Raw genomic sequence first — 18,270 nt, 5'->3', positions numbered from 1 at the left:
TCTCTGGTGGAAACACTTCAAAGGACCAGTCAACTTGTCGGCTTTGGAATGCGTCAGTCTTTTTCTCTGATTATGGATTCTACTCTTTTTCACTTGTTTTTGTTTTCCTGGGTCGGAGTCATATAGATTTTTTCTTTTTTAATCCAATCCCCTTCGGCATGATCTTTGTTTACTGACAGTCACTCAGGAGGCTGAGTGGCTCACAGAGACGGAGGGACAGAACTCGGCATCGTCGTTAAAATCACTCCAAAACTGGCTGTTTTCCACATGTGCTGCTTCAGATGAGCCCGCTGTTTGGATCTGTGCAGCATGGATCAGAGCGCCGTTTCCTAATTGTGACTGTGCATCACCGCACACACACCCAGTCCCACATTAGACTAAAGAAACTAGAATACATTAGAATACACACTATAGTCACACAAAAAATGGACTACCATAGATTTACCATAATATGAGACCATAAATATTGACACAGGGTACTCATTGCGTTTTAATTTAAATGTTCCTTCCGAATTAAGGAATTCTGACTCAATTTCAGTGATTTATTGTGTTTTCTGTCCCTTGCGTGGGATTTCTTTTAATTAAAATTTTATTTTTCTTTATTACAATTTTTTTTGGCAAAAGTTATCTGCTACACCAAACTTAATAAGCAGTGTCTACTAGATATACAAGCCCTAATGTCACTATCTGTCTTTTCAGTGGAAGAAAACCACTTTTTAGCAGTTTACCACAACTATTTGGAGGACCACTACCACTTTTTGGCCGACAACCACAGCTTTTCTGAGGAGTATTTCTACTTTTTGGCAGCCCCCTAACCTTTCGGAGGACTACGCTCACTTGTTGACGGCTCCCCCCCCTCCCCTCCACTATGGTGCCTGGAGGGTTGGGCATGGCAGCAGGGGGTCGTGGAGGTGGCCTGGGCCTGCTTAGGTGGCTGGGTCTCAGGCTGTGGTCTCGGCGGGGGACCCTGGTCTTCGCCCTGCTCTGGTTTGGCTCCTGGCTGTTCCTCAACGGCTTGGTGTTCGTCCACAGGACCATCCTGTCCGACTACTGCACCGACCACAAGAGCAAGCGGATCCTGCACACACTGGTGAGTCCACCACTTTCACATTTGAAGCGACTGGTGAATAGGGATATTGATCGATCATTTCAGATTTCAGGATCAAGCTTATCGATATACTGCTATCGAGACTAGCGGGTCCTATAGTGTAACTTTATGTCTTGAGAGACGAGAGTCATCTAATTTATCTCAAATCACTAGGACACAAACATACATTCATTGTCTAATAAAGTTTTCAAATTCAATTGAATTGCCTGCCAACTGCCGTTAACTAAACAAAGAAGAATGTAATTGCCTCACCAGGGACATTTCATTTTGTTCAGAAATCAACAATCACAGACTCACAGTTCAGCAATAAAAGCAATACCAGTTATGTTAAGAATTTATTATTGGCTCGGGCTTTCCAACAAATAATAGAAAAGTATTGATAATGGTCGGATCATTGAGCAGTCTCGAAAATTGTAACGATCCCCATCCCTACTGGTGAACAGCTATGCATGCGTGTGTGCGTGCGTGCGTGTGTGTGTGTGTGTGTGTGTCTGTGTGTGTGTGTGTGTGCGCGCATGTGTGGGGGAAGAGAAGATGTAACATCAGTGTATCCAATTCCGGACAGAATATGAAAAAAAAAATCACAATCAAATACCAATATATTTCATCCTGTAGGCTACTGTTTTTGCTGACATTTCTCACAAATTAACAATCTGTAATTTTTAAAATTTAATATCACTTTTACTTTGATTTTCTTCCAGTCCCTGCAAATGGATGTTAGTGCACCTATTTTCGTATCCAATTCCAGACAGTTACTTTTGTCCATGTCGATATTAACCCTTTCTTAACCCTTGCTGTACTTTCACAATGTTACAGATAGAAGTGCAGGCTATGTACTCAAAGTGTGTATGAATATACGTCACTTAGCTTTCCGTTGGGAACTCATATAAAAATGTCAGTAAACACCGGAAATTATGCGAGTGACCAAGTGGCTTGGATACAATGTGATGTGATGATGTGGGTGAGACAGGTTATGGCAAGGTCGGTGGCTCAGTGGTTAGCACTGTTGCCTCACAGCAAGAAGGTCCTGGGTTTGATCCCTGCTCCGTCCCAGTTTGCATGTTCTCCCCGTGTTTTTGTGGGTTTCCACCGGGTGCTCCGTTTTCCTCCCACCATCAAAGACATGTACTGCTATGTTAGGGTTAATACTCCAATCGAACTGGAGTTGGTCCTCAGGCGCTGCACTGTGGCTGCCCACCACTGCACCTGTTGTGTCTAGAGATGGGTTAAATGCAGAGGATAAATTATGTTGTACAATGACTATAAGGGAATCTTCATCTTGAAGAGGGAATATTAATGAGACATGGGTTGTGCAACTACAGTAAATGAATTTAAACAGGGCTGGAGTGGAAGGTAAACCTGCCACCCAGTGTATCCAACATTGGCAGGAACAGTGACTTCACCTTTCTAGACTCACATAAATAGATATCTATCGAATGCTGTCATCGTTCTGTAATAGTTAGCTGTATGGAATTGCTGATATACATGAGGATAGGATCTTTAAAAGGGGAAAATGAATGTTCTGCAAGTATAATATGAGATGTTTGTTTCTATTGGTGATTGCCTCATAATGAGCAACTGGAGATCATATAGTATACCCACCTTTTTACCCCTGCATTACTGACTCTAAATTAATATCATTAATGATATTAATTTAGAGTCAGTAATGCAGGGGTAAAAAGGTGTGTGTGTGTGTGTGTGTGTGTGTGTGTGTGTGTGTGTGTGTGTGTGTGTGTGTGTGTGTGCACGCATGTTTGAGTCAGTTGTTTCATGTGAACTCCATACTGGCTTAGGCTATTGGCATTATGCTCTTATTTGGGGGCGGCTTTAGCTCAGGAGGTAGAGCGGGTCGGCCAATGACGCAAGGGTTGGCGGTTCGATCCCCGCTCCCTCCCAGCTGCTGTCGTTGTGTCCTTGGGCAAGACACTTAACCCTCCTTGCTCCCGATGGTGTGTAGGCACCCTGCGTGGTAGCCTGCCGCCATTGGTGTATGAATGGGTGAATGTAGACTATCTACTGATTGTAAAGCGCTTTGGATAAAAGCGCTATATAAATGCAGGCCATTTACCATTTACCATTTGGAGCAAGACAAATAAAGTAAAAAAATAAAAAGTGTAATAATGATAGAAAAATATATCAAATGATCAGGTGTGTGTGTGTGTGTGTTTATGACTTTGACCACAAAGTAAAAAAAAATTGGTGAACACACCAAATGTCTATTTGAACTTGGAAGCATCTTAAAAGTGGCATTCAGTCATCTATAAGCCTTTACGGGACTTGAGGAACAATGGGTTATAACTGACATTTGCCTTTTTGGCTTGAGAACGAGCCTTTTTATACTTGGTAGTTTAAATGTGTTCGCTTGTGCGCACGTTCGCTACAGTATATGCCAGGCAGCATGTGTGTTACTGATGACATCACTGATGACGCCATCCGTCATCTGGCTGCATGGCAAAAATATTGCTAAGCTAAGCTTGCCGGTCACAGATGACATCACTCACTGATGTCACTCGAGCATTTCGGATACTTGCCCAGGGTTGTCAGTCAGTGAGCTTCCTTCAGACAGAGCCAGATGTAGGCCGGCAGCCAGATGCCTGGCAAAAACAATATCTGTTTTGAACACCATTTGATTTCATCTTCATCACTTGTCTTTGTGTATTGAGGGGGCTCCACAGGGGTTGCCCAGCAAACATCATTATTTTAATATACAAGAAGCGAACAGTCAGAGAATGTACATAGAAGAATAACTGTTGTGATCATAGTTTCTCTTATCTCTCTACCTACAATACAGATGGTCATTAGCCTGGTAAACCATCCTGATCACATGAACTCACCTTTTCTTTCGTTCTGCGGATCAGTCTGGCCTCCAGCCATTTCCACAAATTGCAAAGTGCACGGCCCAATCAGGGATCTGCCTCGTAGTTGACAACGTAACCGGCCAGTATGGTGTATCCGGAAGCAACGATGTATAACGATAACAGCCATAAGTGCAGTTATTGCAGAAATACACTCAATGACAACAATTAAACAAGAACAATATCAGCGGAGTTTCTCCGCGGAAAATACATTTTTGCCATTCTTCTGAGGGATTCGGATTGGATTTGGTGACACTGATTGGCTGAAGGAGTTGAGATTCAAGATTCAAGATTTTTATTGTCACTCCGTAGTACAAGTATCACGTGTGAAATTCTTGTGCTGTAGGCTCCGTTACAACATAGTGCAAATAACAGTATAACAGTGCAAAAACAGGGCATATAGATGCAGTAAAACAAGAGAACAACAAGCAACAACAGTAAACTTTTCCTTTTCTTTTCTAGCGTAGACACCTTAGAACATAATTAAACATTCTGTTTGCACAGGTGCAAATAACATAGGCATAATTATCATATGTAATGGTAGCAGCTACTACATGATTGTTTATTTGTGTGTGTTAAGGAGTCTCGTGGCCTGCGGGAAGAAACTGTCCCTCAGGCAATTTGTTCGTGCTTTTGGGACCCTGTATCTCCTCCCTGAGGGTAACAGGGAGAACAGGCTGTTGTGGGGGTGGTATGTGTCCTTGATGATCTTCAGGGACCTCCTGAGGCACCGCTGATTGTACAGTTCCTGCAGTTCTGGTAGCTCACATCCTGTTACATCCTGTTACATCACTCTTCTTAGCGCCCTGTGGTCCATGGTGGTACAGTTCTCGTACCAGGTGGTGAAGCAGCCAGTCAGCAGGCTTTCAATGGTGCCTCTGTAGAAGTCCCTGAGGATTTTTGGCCTTAGCCCAAATTTCTTCAGGCGTCTGAGTCCATGTAATCACTGTTGGGCCTTTTTGACAACAGTGGCGGTGTGGCCGGCCCATGTCAGGTCCTGGTGGATGTTGACTCCCAGGTACTTGAAGCTGTCCACCATTTCCACCACTGTGCCATTGATGGTGATTGGGGTGTGTGTGCCCCCCCCATCCTCCTGTAGTCTACAACAGTGATACTCAACTGGCGGCCCCCCTGTGTGGCCCGCAATGGAATTGCAATTCTTTTTTCTTTTTTTACAGTGCACCTGAACGCAACATGCAAGATACCCGCTGAATAAGTGTCGAAATGTTCATGTCATTATGGTCAGTACTCCACTTCTGGTATAGCATTTCAGTCTAGAATATGGAATATCTTTCAATAATCTATGATTTAGCTGCTAAATTGTCAAATACCACCGTCTGCTTGCTACCCAGGCACTTATGTATGTACTAACTTAACCTAACTAACTATCCGGTGTGCACAACATTGTCAGACTAAACTCTGGCTGACACCCCAAAAACCTACAATCCGCTACAGAAAAATTTATATAGTTTGTTTATTATCTGGCCCCTGGCCTTCTATCATTTCACGAAAGTGGCCCCCGGGCAAAGCAAGTTGAGTATCCCTGGTCTACAATGATGTCCTTGGTCTTGGAGACGTTTAGAGAAAGGTGGTTGTCTGTCACAGCAAGTACTCCCACCTACTAACATCAATGTGGAGAGATTAAGAGAGATGAAGTCCAGACTGATCCGCAGAACCAAACAGAACGTGAGTTCATGTGATCAGGATGGTTTACCAGGCTATAGTGATGGGATTATGGATTGGGCAAAATAATATCTGACAATAACATTCTCAAAAATATTCTCATCTTTGGGTCTGAAAAACTCATCAAATTAGTGGTGCATGCAATATGAAAACGTTTGGGAATCGCCGTCTGAGGTTACATGTGATAATCTCATTACTGTGTGAGTGTAAACAGCTCAGCTCTATCTGCAGCATGACTCTCATTACTGTGTGAGTGTAAACAGATCAGGTCTATCTGCAGCATGACTTTCATTACTGTGTGAGTGTAAACAGATCAGCTCTATCTGCAGCATGACTTTCATTACTGTGTGAGTGTAAACAGATCAGCTCTATCTGCAGCATGACTTTCATTACTGTGTGAGTGTAAACAGCTCAGCTCTATCTGCAGCATGACTCTCATTACTGTGTGAGTGTAAACAGCTCAGCTCTATCTGCAGCATGACTTTCATTACTGTGTGAGTGTAAACAGATCAGGTCTATCTGCAGCATGACTTTCATTACTGTGTGAGTGTAAACAGATCAGCTCTATCTGCAGCATGACTTTCATTACTGTGTGAGTGTAAACAGATCAGCTCTATCTGCAGCATTACTCTCATTACTGTGTGAGTGTAAACAGCTCAGCTCTATCTGCAGCATGACTCTCATTACTGTGTGAGTGTAAACAGATCAGCTCTATCTGCAGCATGACTTTCATTACTGTGTGAGTGTAAACAGATCAGGTCTATCTGCAGCATGACTCTCATTACTGTGTGAGTGTAAACAGATCAGCTCTATCTGCAGCATGACTTTCATTACTGTGTGAGTGTAAACAGATCAGCTCTATCTGCAGCATGACTTTCATTACTGTGTAAGTGTAAACAGATCAGGTCTATCTGCAGCATGACTCTCATTACTGTGTGAGTGTAAACAGATCAGGTCTATCTGCAGCATGACTTTCATTACTGTGTGAGTGTAAACAGATCAGGTCTATCTGCAGCATGACTTTCATTACTGTGTGAGTGTAAACAGATCAGCTCTATCTGCAGCATGACTTTCATTACTGTGTGAGTGTAAACAGATCAGGTCTATCTGCAGCATGACTTTCATTACTGTGTGAGTGTAAACAGATCAGGTCTATCTGCAGCATGACTTTCATTACTGTGTGAGTGTAAACAGATCAGCTCTATCTGCAGCATGACTTTCATTACTGTGTGAGTGTAAACAGCTCAGCTCTATCTGCAGCATTACTCTCAGCCCAAACTCCAGTGTGTGTTTATCTGAGTGCTAATGACTTCCTGTCAGGTGTGTGTTGGAGATACCTGCCCTGTGTGTGTGGGGGTGGGTGGGGATAACCTGCTCTGGGCTGTCTGCAGCCTCACTGACAGCCACAGCACAGAGTGTTTCCTAGCTTAATTACCTCCTCTCGCTGCCTCATCCTAGGCTGGGCCTACAGTATCTCCAGCATCTCCCTCTCTCCTCTGCTCTCTCCTTCTCTCCTCTCCTCTCTCTCCTTCTATCCCCTCTTCTCTCTCCTCCTCCCTCTCTCCTTTCCTCCTCTCCTCTGCTCTCCTCTCCTTGCTTCAGCCTACTCATTATCCAGAGGATAAGCTGCCTGCTCTCGTTGCCTGTGACTGACATAGTGTTGCATCATGGCGGTGCAGTGAAGCATTTACAGTAAATAGGCTTGTTAGTCAGACAGACAGACAGACAGGCAGGAGATGTATTGGCAGAGGTCAATAGTTCTTAATGGTCTCCCGTCTGATCCACTCCAACATCTACTGATGTACCGGGATAAACACTGAGAAGCCTTGCTTGTTTGCTCTCTCTCTCTCTCTCTGCATATTTCCCTCTCTGTCTCTCTCTCTCTCTATCTCTCTCTCTCTCTCTCTCTCTCTCTCTCTCTCTCTCTCTCTCTGTCTCTGCGCCAGGCGGCAAGCTTGGGGTTGGACAGATGAAGCCTATACGGAAGTGATAAAAGCTGTAGTTCCTCGAATGGCCACTTGAGGCTGGCTCCAAAAGAGTCATTCCCCGTTCACCCCCATGTTAAAATGCCCGACTTTATAACAGGATACAGCCTGGTTCTACAGTATATACATACAGAGTGTGACCCTGATGAAGACACACTTGGTGTTAAAACATTTATTCTACACTTGATCCGTGTGCTCCAGTACCATACTTTGGACATGTTATCTGAAGTCTCTCCTCAAAGGAACACCACAAAACTGTAGAAAGGTTGATGGAGGTTACATTACGCCCTTCAGATAAGAAATTGTAAGTGATTAATCAGAGATAATTTCCTTAAGTTTTAGAGTGTAATATTTCCCATTTACTTTTATCTATTGGAATTTTACTGACCATGATAAGATGGTGCTATGGATTTAAGTGAACACTAGGTGAAGGCATAGTAGCATGGCACATTATTATTAATGTAGGGGGGTCTCTAGGGAAAGCACTGACTTCCTATTTGGGGTAAAGGCAGGGCCGATTTTACCAACGGGCTTACCGGGGCTGAAGCCCCGGGGCCCGGGACATCAAGGGGCCAATTTTTTTTTTTTTTTTTTTTTTTTTTTTTTTTTTTGCAATAATTGAATAACCATGTGTGTGTGCACTGTAATAATAACAGCAATAATAAATACTAAATAATAATAATAAAAGTGCTTGTTGTGACATCTCAGTGGCAATGTTTTCTTTCCAATCAGGCTGTTTATGAAAGAACATGATGGCTAAACCTACAGTTTGTGTTTGTAAGTTAGAATGCTGACAGGAGAGCAGGTGGTGACATGAAAGTTAGTGAGAAAAGGAGAAGATACTGAATAATGACATCACAACAGTATAATCCTAATGTTGATTTAAAATGAGATATTCCTTTAAATACAGCTAAAAAAGGTAAAAAAAAAACACTCAAATTTTTCCCTCCACATCCCAGTTATTTTGCGATAAAGGAACGCACGATAAGCGACTAGTGGTTAGCGTGATGATGCTAACTACTAGCTACCAGCCAGTGAACCTATATGGAGAGACTTTGATTCATCGACACGTCACACTACTACATCTTGGGATGGCATTCAAAGACATCCTTTAAACTGCAAAACAAGAGCACGGACAAAGCTGATCCACGCCGAAAGCCACACTGTGAGTGGACCTCAACAAAGCCAGTGTTCCATGGCAGAGTTGGAGGCGCACGTCAGAGCCAGCAGTGGGAACAAGAAGATTGTGATACCTAAAGCTATTTTCACACATGAACTCCGGATCAGGTGAGGGTTGCTCCCCACTGAGCCTGCCCCGGATGATACGTGAAGTGTACCCTTTCACACATGAGGCATGTTGCATTCACACATGAGTAGCACCTCCGCAGAGTTTGTAAAGTAGAGAGGGGGCGGGCGGCGGGGGTGGGGGAATTTGGTGGTAAGTGAGTAAGCCGCACTCAGAGAAACAAGTTGTATTGTTACATCAAAGGGGAAGGCTAATGAGGAGCTAACTGATGTGATTAGGAGCTATAAGCCGCTTAGATAGATTTAACTGACTTATCTTAAGAACCACTAATATTAGTGTTAGGCATTTATCTCTGTAACAGCGGATGCACAGCACTCTACTGAGTGCACTCTAGTTTTACTCTCAATAAGTTGCAATTCAAGGTTTGCTGTTATTGTAGTTTGTGCATAATTTTTTTTTAGTTCTTTGGCTCCACCCAATGCACCATTGAAGTTTAAATCAGATTATTTCTGCCTCTATGGCAGCTCTTCTCTGAGCAATGTTTGTAGAACTAAACTAAACTCCAATCTGTCTTACTGCTCTCCTCCAGTGTTTCTATGGCATGCATGGAAACTCTTTTCACTTTTGATTGTCACTGACGTTGCCATCTGAGCAAACTCAGACCTGTAGAGGGCGCCGTCTGAGCAAACCCAGACCTGCAGAGGGTCGTTAATTGGAACATTTTGATGTCCGCAAAATACATGGCAACGAGCAGCAACTACCACTGATACAACGAGCAGCAACTACCACTGATACATGACCATTTCATGTATTAGAAGTAACTATAGAAACAGCAACTACCACTATTGATTATCACCATTTCATGTATTAGAAGTAACTATATGAGGGATCAGCTGAGCAGCATTTTGGTAAACAAACCGCGTTTCCGGGTGGAAACTGCAATGGGACCCTATGGAGCCTGAGTTAAGCGTCTGACTCTAGTCAGTTAACTCTGTTTACATTTTAAAAACTGCGACAGTTCACACAACTTTAACACGACATGCATATATTATACATCAAACTCTTGGGCTACTTCTGCTCTCACTCAGAATGTCAAAATATAAGCAATGTCATGCATAGTTTTTGAGATATTAATGTTTGTTTGCCACAACTCATACTAGTTAACTGCTGCGGTTCCGGGTGTTTTGCTGTGATTTGTTGTTGTTGTGACGTCACGCTGATTCCTCGTATAGAAGCAGCAACTACCACTATCGATATATTATCACCATTTCATGTATGGTATTAGAAGTAACCATAGAAGCAGCAACAACCTCCTCCTCAGAAATAATCGCAAGCGATTAAGAGAGAAATCCATTTTCCAGCACACATGATTTCATGTAACTATCCCCTGTGCTCTAAACATCTTAGACAGATCCAAAGATTTAACAGATGAAGTCCAAAGTAAATACAGGGATCCAGAGTCAACAAATAGTGCATGCTGGCTGAAATAATACTCTGGTTTAGCTCCGTCCACCTCCACCTCCTTAAGAGGAATATTCTAGTAACGAGTTGGTTGAAAGCCAGCAGAGTTTTATTTTACAATAAACTCATTTGGTTCCACTTCATAACAGTCAGGACCATTTTCTGCAGCACTAATGCAAGGCAGATGCAGGAGAAATGCAAGAAAGACATCTACCAAAAATAATTGCACAGTCAAATATATTTACGAATGTAAAGACTCTGCCAGATGGGTCTGGGTAGTGCAGCGGTAGATTCCTTGCCTTACACGAGGGTTGCAGGTTCCACCCCACGTCTTACATCCGGCTTGGTCGGGCACATACAGGCACAATTGGCCATGTGTGCGGGTGGGAAGCCAGATTAAGGTTTATAGAGTACCGCAGGAATGAGTCCGGAAGTAGCACTTCTCATCCGTGTAAAAGGCAATGGGATTTTTGTATGGGGATTTTTTTTTTCAATATAGACAAAAAACAACACATAATGCAACTCATTCCCATTAAAGACAAGAAAGAAAAAACAGTAATAGAAATTACTAGAAGAAAAAATAAAGAAAACATAATATTTCATGAAGTACAGTAAGATATCTCAACCAAGTTTTTTTTAAGGTGTTATTGACCTACTATATAGTGGAACCAGTTCAGAAGTCATAACAAGTTCACAGTTGGTAGGGGTAATATTTTCATGTACTCAATAAAAGGTTGCCAAATACTTAGAAATGCATCAAATCTGTTTTTCAGAACATACATGATTTTCTCTAAAGGAATACAATTAGTCATCTCTGTTATCCATTTTGATATAGAGAGAGGGGAATCCGATTTCCAGGTTAGGGCAATGCACTTTCTGGAGACAGTAAGGGCTATATCGATGAATTTTCTAGTACTTTGACTTAACTTCAAGTTTGATACATTTCCCAAGAGACAGAGCTCTGGGTCGAATGGAATTGATGTGTTCATAATTTTGGTTAAAGTCTCACATAAATCACACCAAAATGTTGTGACTTTAACACACTGCCATGTGCAATGTAACATTGTGCCCTCGTCAATACCGCACCGAAAACACAGGTTTGAAATTGTAGAATTGTAACAAAACATACATTGAGAGAGATGGGAAACTGAACTGGGCACCACTATAGATAAAGACCTCTGGTCTGACCTATGTCAGAACAGCATGTTTGCTACTGTAAATGCCAGATTCAGGCTCGTCAACTATAACTTTCTCCACCAACTCTACCTCACCCCTCATAAATTACACCGTTACAATTCGACTTGTATTTTATTCAAGTTTTCAGTTTTTTTTTTACATAATACAGACAAACACTTAAAGTGTAACTTACCCCCAAAACACTTTTTTCAGCTTTTAACCAATATATATGACTTTGGGGGTGGTGTGTGAAGAATTCTGGTCAAAATTTCCAGATTTGAGACCAAACTGTTGCCATTCTACCATTTGTATCATTTTTCAGCAGCATAACTGGTATAAGTATGGGTGGAACACTGCTTTTTTTTGCCCTCAAATGAATTGGAGATTTGGTACAACCTGACGTCACGTTGTCCCCAAAGACTATGGGATTTCAAGATAGTTACTCCCCTACTCCCCTTGTACCCTTTCCCGGCTCCTCACAACTCAAGCCTATTGGAGGGAGGGAGGGGTTATTGTGTGTTTGCAGCTGCAGCTCCGAGCCCCCGCACCAAAGTGAGCCTCCCCTGAGCGACTTTCATCCCCGCCGTCATTTCCGCAAACAAATCTCATCGCAGTTTAGCGCACATGTAAAATATAACGCTATACTACGACGTGACAACGTGACAAAGCTGCTCTAAACACATCGGCTACTATAATATATTTCCCTGCATCTCATACTGAGATTAAATCGGTATTAAGTTTGGACAGACTGAATGGATTGAGCCGAGGAGGAGGAGGAGGGAGCTCTGCAATTCTAGGACAAGGAAAAATAAATAAAAATAAAACAAAATAAAATAAATGCCATAAAGGGTCCCATATTCATCATAATATTATGCCATGTCATCTAATGTACTCCAAGTAGTATTTCTGTTGTGCTAACTAATCCCAGCATTGGTCAGTCCCTATAGACCAAATCACCGTGACGTCACCATGTAAACAAATTTACTTCCGGGTACCACTTGGGGAAGGCGGCAGGTTTAAATGTGCGTGTTGTCAAATAAATGCTGTCAAACCCTCTCGTTGTTTTCGGCCGACTACTTTCAATTTAAATGGTTAAACGGTTGGTAAACATGCTTGTCCGACGTATCTAGCCTTTCTTCTGTGTTTGTTTTATGTAGTGTTAGCTAGCTAATAACGTTTGTCTGTCAAACTCGCTGTTTTTTTACGTTACAGACAGAGTAACCTCGCGTCACCAGGCTCTTCTCGGCGAGAAAGAGCCTGGTACAGACAGAGCTACTGACGCCACGTCAATTTAATTTAGCTTCAAGTCTACTCTAGTCTGGTCCAACAGGTAAATTAGCTAGTCTGGTCTCCACTAACGTTAGTGAAAGTGTTGTTATGAATGATATTAAACAACAACACAACACGGACGAACCATTTTTGTCTTCTTTGTCTGTTTTTGTCTTCAACACGTCAGTTTGTGCCGTCCACCGCCATTATAATGTGTGGACCTCAGGGGTACCCGGAAGTAAATGTAAACATCCCGCTGATTTGGTCTATTACCCAGACCCAGGTGCATAATATACTTCCCCCATTTCTCTAAATATTTATCAAGCCTGTCAATTTTTCTGTAGATAATTTGTTCATGAGAGGCCACTTTGCTGAGTTCCGTGAACCAGTCTTGAAAAGATGGGCTCCCTGGTGTCTTCCACCCCCTCATCAGAACCTGCCTGCCCACCATAATGCATGTCAAAATCAAGTCGGCCACACTACAATGGGCAACTTGTAGAGGATCACCCAGTATATATAGCCTCGGCTCAAACTCAAAACTGTCCCCAGAAATTTCCATGATGCGTTCATGGACCCGCCTCCAGAAATCTTGGATCACTGGGCACTCCCATAACACGTGAAATAAAGTGCCCTCTGACTCTGGGACCCGACACCTCCAACACTCCGCAGAGTCCTTAAGGCCTAGTCTGTGAAGACGAGAAGGTGTCCAGTAAAATCGGTTGAGAATCTTGAATTGGATAAGTTGAATTCTAAGATCTCTTGACATTTTCTTTGAATTTCCACAAATCCCCTCCCACTGCTGTTCACTAAAAGATAGGCCCAGGTCCCGCTCCCAGATGGTCTTTAGAGCAATATACACTGTATTGGCCTGATCAAAGAGCTCTGAATAATAGAATGAAGTCTCATGGCCTGTCCCATACACCATAACGACCCCAGCGAGAATCTCTGAATTCTGAGGGACATTTCTGGGCGAGCCAAAGATCTGTGTTAGCAAGTGTTTTAGTTGTAAATATTGCCAAAATTTAGATTTGGGGAGGTCAAAATCTAGAGCTAGTTTGTCAAATGTCTTAAGAGTGTCTTCTTCGTATAGGTCTCCAAGTTTGAGAATTCCTCTGTCCACCCACTCTTTCCATAAGAAGGGGGCTTTGCCAATTAGTCATTTTGGATTCAGCCATATACTTGACTCTGAGTTAAAATAAGGATTTAGATTGAACGTCTGACACATTATCATCCACGTATCCTGCAGATGTGATATGATAGGATGAGATCGATACTGGGGAGACAATTTGGTAGACAAACAATTCAGCAGAGGGAGAGGGGAACTTATCACCTGCTCCATCTCATACCATGAGGGAGCCCTCTCTGGAGGCAATGTATGGGGATTTTGGTTAAATCCATGAAATAAGGTCTGTGGTTAACACAAGTTTATGAAACAGCGAAGTTTGTGTTCAGAAAGATAATCTTCACAAATGAGGACCACTTTTATGACTTTTGAAGCGTAAAGGATTTTTTTAAAGGCGATTTTCAGAAAACGCTGCAAAAGTCATACTAAAAGTGGTCCTCATTTGTGAAGATTATTTCATATTTTATTCTTATTTCATGCATTTCACTGAAATCCCCATACAAAAATCCCATTGCCTTTCCCCCTACGAATCAGGAGTGCAGGGACTTCCCGGGTAAGCCTACAAAAATACATCATCCCTGCGGTACTTTATGAGTCCTGGTCGCTGCACTAGTGCCTCCTCTGGTCAGTCAGGGGGCACCTGTTTGGGGGGAGGGGAACAGGGGGGGGGGGAATAGCGTGATGCTCCCACGCGCTAACGTCCTGCCGGTGAAACTCCTCGCTGTCAGGTGAAAAGAAGCGGCTGGCGACTGCACATGTATCGGAGGAAGCATGTGCTACAACTCTACAACTCTTGTACAAGTAGGAGAAAAGTACAAGGAGGAGAAAAATCGGAAGAAGAAAAAGATGCATTAGAAATGCAAGAATCACTTCTAGCAGAACTAATTGCACAGTCAAATCTCTTTTCTCACGTATTTCCCAATGCAAAGACTCTGGCAGGGAGCTGATTTTGGATCCTCTGACAAGTAATTCTCCTCTCATTGCAGCGATTACTGTTGGGATTTCTTCTCTGAGTGATGCTGGTTCAGGCTTGTCTCAACCTCAGGTGTTGTGGCAACCTGAACAAAACTGTCAATCAACTCTTCTTCTCCTCCTTCCTGTGGCCTCATCCCTCCATTGTCAGACCCATAAATCTCCCTTTGAAGCGGCGGATTACACAGTGTTTAGCAGGCTTGTGTGTGTTGAAATGGCGTGTCAGCTCGGCGCTTGTAGCTGCGAGCTGCGTAAAAACTGATGGGTTTAGTTACAGATTTAGGTTAGTGTGTCGTTTATTTGCACATACCTATAAATAATAAAATGCTTACAAAGGGAGTTGGAGAAGAAAGAAATAGAGGTGAGGAGAGGCACGGTGGCTCAGTGGTAGAGCTGTCGCCTCGCAGTCAGATTCTCGCCTGGGACACTGTGAGCGCTGTGGTTGTGTTCCCCCCCATATCTTCAGTGCCTACTGCCCAGGTGGGGTATCTCGTCGTAAGGGCCTTTCTGTCTGTGTGGAGTTTGCATGTTCTCCCCGTGCTCCCCCAGGGGGGTTCCTCCATATATAACCCCCCCCCCATTAAAAACATGCAGAAGATCAGATCGTCATCGTCATCCGACCAGTGACGACAACATCCGAAGTTGGTCCCCGGGCGCTGTACGAGAAAAGCGACCACTGCTCCTGGCCTGCCCCCCGGAGGAAAGGACAAGCCAGGATGGGTTAAATGCAGAGGACAAATTTCACCGGCCACCGTCAGCATGTGTGTGTTTGTGGCCGTCCGTGCATGTGTTGATGTGTAATCGTGTGACAATAAAGACGGGCTTGTCCGTCTGAAATCGTGTTTAATCGTGTTTATTAAGAAAACCAAAGTGGCGTATTAATTTTAATTAATGGCGTAAAGTATTATTATTTAACAAAATAAAAACAATACAGGAATAAAACAGGAGTGTGTTGGAAGGAGCCAACCCTGTCTCACGTCAGTTTGTGAAATAGTCAGGAAATTGTAATCTATAGATTCGTGCCCGACTTTCAAAAGAATGCATTTCAATTGGAAGTATCTTTAACACGCTTGTTTCGGTCAGTCGGGACTCAGGAAGTAGTGTCACATTCGAATAAAATGGTGGCGGATGGGCGTATAAGTCCGGGAAGACTGGGGGTCGATTCAGGGTTCGACACTGACATTTCTTATTTAACCATGACCAAACCATTTTTCTAACTTTAAGTTGTTTTCGTTGCCTAACCATAACACAAGTTGTTTTATTTGCCTAAACTTACATTTTAAAATTTCTTGGTTGAGGAACATTTTCCCCCCCATAACACGTCCACAACTCATAACTCACCAGTTTCAGTCGTGCGGTCATTTCATGAAGAAAATCATCCATGTACAGTACACCAATCTATAGGTTACATTTCCGTGACTATTTCATAAATTGCCATAAGACCGTTGAAGGAGCATATCGATGTTGTGAGGTTAAATGGCAGTTTAGAGTCCAGCGATTTATGGTCGTTGCGACCGACCATGATCACATTCCATCGTCGGTGATAACGACAAGTGTTTATACTTCCAGTGACGGGCGATATGCCATCGTTGCGATGAACGTTGCGACCATTGTCAAGACTTAATCTGGATTGAACTTTGACCCCATCGTTGGTTCTGTTGTCATGACAACCACCATTTTTTTCTCTCCTACCGCAGTTTCTGAAGCCAACGGCAATAAACACCACAGAAGAAGAAAACGTTTCTGAGGCTACTTAAAACTTTCCTGAACGAGCTAGTTAGCTAGCTAGTTGAATTAACAATGGAAGAAGATGTCTCATGCCTTCTGGTTCTGCCCTTCACTGACGGGATTCTGGGCCAAAATATTTGACTGGTGCTCTAAGGCCTACAAAATAACCCTCCAGCCGGAGGCAGAACTCGCCATCTTCGGCTGCTCGGAGACCTCTTTGGGCTTCCCCACAGCTGTGCAACAGTCTCTGACGTTGGGGACAACTGTTGCCAAAAAACTGATCCTCAAAGAATGGAAGTCCCCTTCTTCACCTTCTTTCCAATTGTGGTTGACGGACATGATCTCTGTTATAAGGATGGAGAGGCTCAGATCCTTGAGAACCAACTCACTTGGAAAGTTTCTAATTATTTGGGACCTGTTTCTATGTCACTCATCATCCCCAGATGATGAGTGACTTACCCGGCTGGTTCCTATTGGACGCCTCGTGTGGGACCCTATGCACAACACTTCTTACAAGCACATAAGCACCCTATACGGACGGTAGCACATTATAATAACTGTTGATATTATATGTATGTTTTTCTTTGTTTTTTCCTTTCCTGTGTCTGAGCTTGTCTGTTTGTTTCATTCATATATTGATAAAATTGAAAATAAAATATAAAAAAAAAACAATGGAAGAAGATCACATATCTGTTGAAAACTTAATAAACACAATGACACGGTTCCCGTGCCTTTGGGCTAACGACCGGGCAGATTATAAAGATGCTGTTAAAAAGGCAAATGCCTGGAAAGCTATAGTGGACATTCTCAACACAGACGGTAACAGCTAACACATCGTTAGCATGGATAATCATACAGCATGTTAGCAAGCAGATTTGTAATGTTGCAATCAAAACGGTAACATTATACCTTGACTGGCAGCTTCTCTGTCTGTCCATCCAGCATTAATCCATGTGAAAATATCACAACACATCCTGCTCTGCGCCTCTGCAATGCGTTCTCCTATCGCCTATAGGTGTTTATACTTTTTTTTAAATCAGCGTCGAGCGATACTGGAACGGACGTCATGTTCAGCGATGCCCGTCGGGCTACGATAAATTGCTGGACTCTAAACTGTCCTTAAATAACACAAAGTATGTTTTGCAGGAATTAAGTGTATTTATGAGATGGAATAGTGGATTTGAGCAGGTTTCACCAGGACCACATAAAGGACCATCAGTTTGAGAAAGATGAGCATCAAAATGTAGATTTTTATTTTCTGTGACAGCAGTGAGGTGAGCTTTGGTCCACAGCATGTAAAGTTTAAAGTTGATAATGATGCTGAATAACTGGATAGTGACTGCACACAGAGCTCAAATTTAAAGTTGATAATGATGTTGAATAACTGGATAGTGACTGCACACAGAGCTCACATTTAAAGTTTATAATGATGTTGAATAACTGGATAGTGACTGCACACAGAGCTCACATTTAAAGTTGATAATGATGCTGAATAACTGGATAGTGACTGCACACAGAGCTCACATTTAAAGTTGATAATGATGCTGAATAACTGGATAGTGACTGCACACAGAGCTCACATTTAAAGTTTATAATGATGCTGAATAACTGGATAGTGACTGCACACAGAGCTCAAATTTAAAGTTGATAATGATGTTGAATAA

The 18,270-nt window shown here is 42.7% G+C and overlaps 1 protein-coding gene across 1 annotated transcript in view; it reads left to right on the top strand.

Annotated features, from left to right (window-relative positions):
• Nucleotides 1-868: 868 nt before the first annotated feature.
• The window catches only part of dipk1c (divergent protein kinase domain 1C), a gene marked incomplete at both ends in the record, with an annotated part of 131,685 nt that continues 114,283 nt past the window's right edge, over nt 869-18,270 (top strand). Inside the window, one exon of the mRNA XM_083631949.1 lies at nt 869-1,090. Coding sequence (XP_083488075.1) covers nt 869-1,090 — 222 coding nt within the window. The remainder of the gene's footprint in view (nt 1,091-18,270) is intronic.

Source organism: Poromitra crassiceps, assembly GCF_964638095.1.
Source record: "Poromitra crassiceps genome assembly, chromosome: 2".
NCBI classification, from domain to species: Eukaryota; Metazoa; Chordata; class Actinopteri; order Beryciformes; family Melamphaidae; genus Poromitra; species Poromitra crassiceps.
The sequence above is the reverse complement of the archived record's forward strand: the minus strand, read 5'-3'. Positions and strand labels throughout refer to the sequence as shown.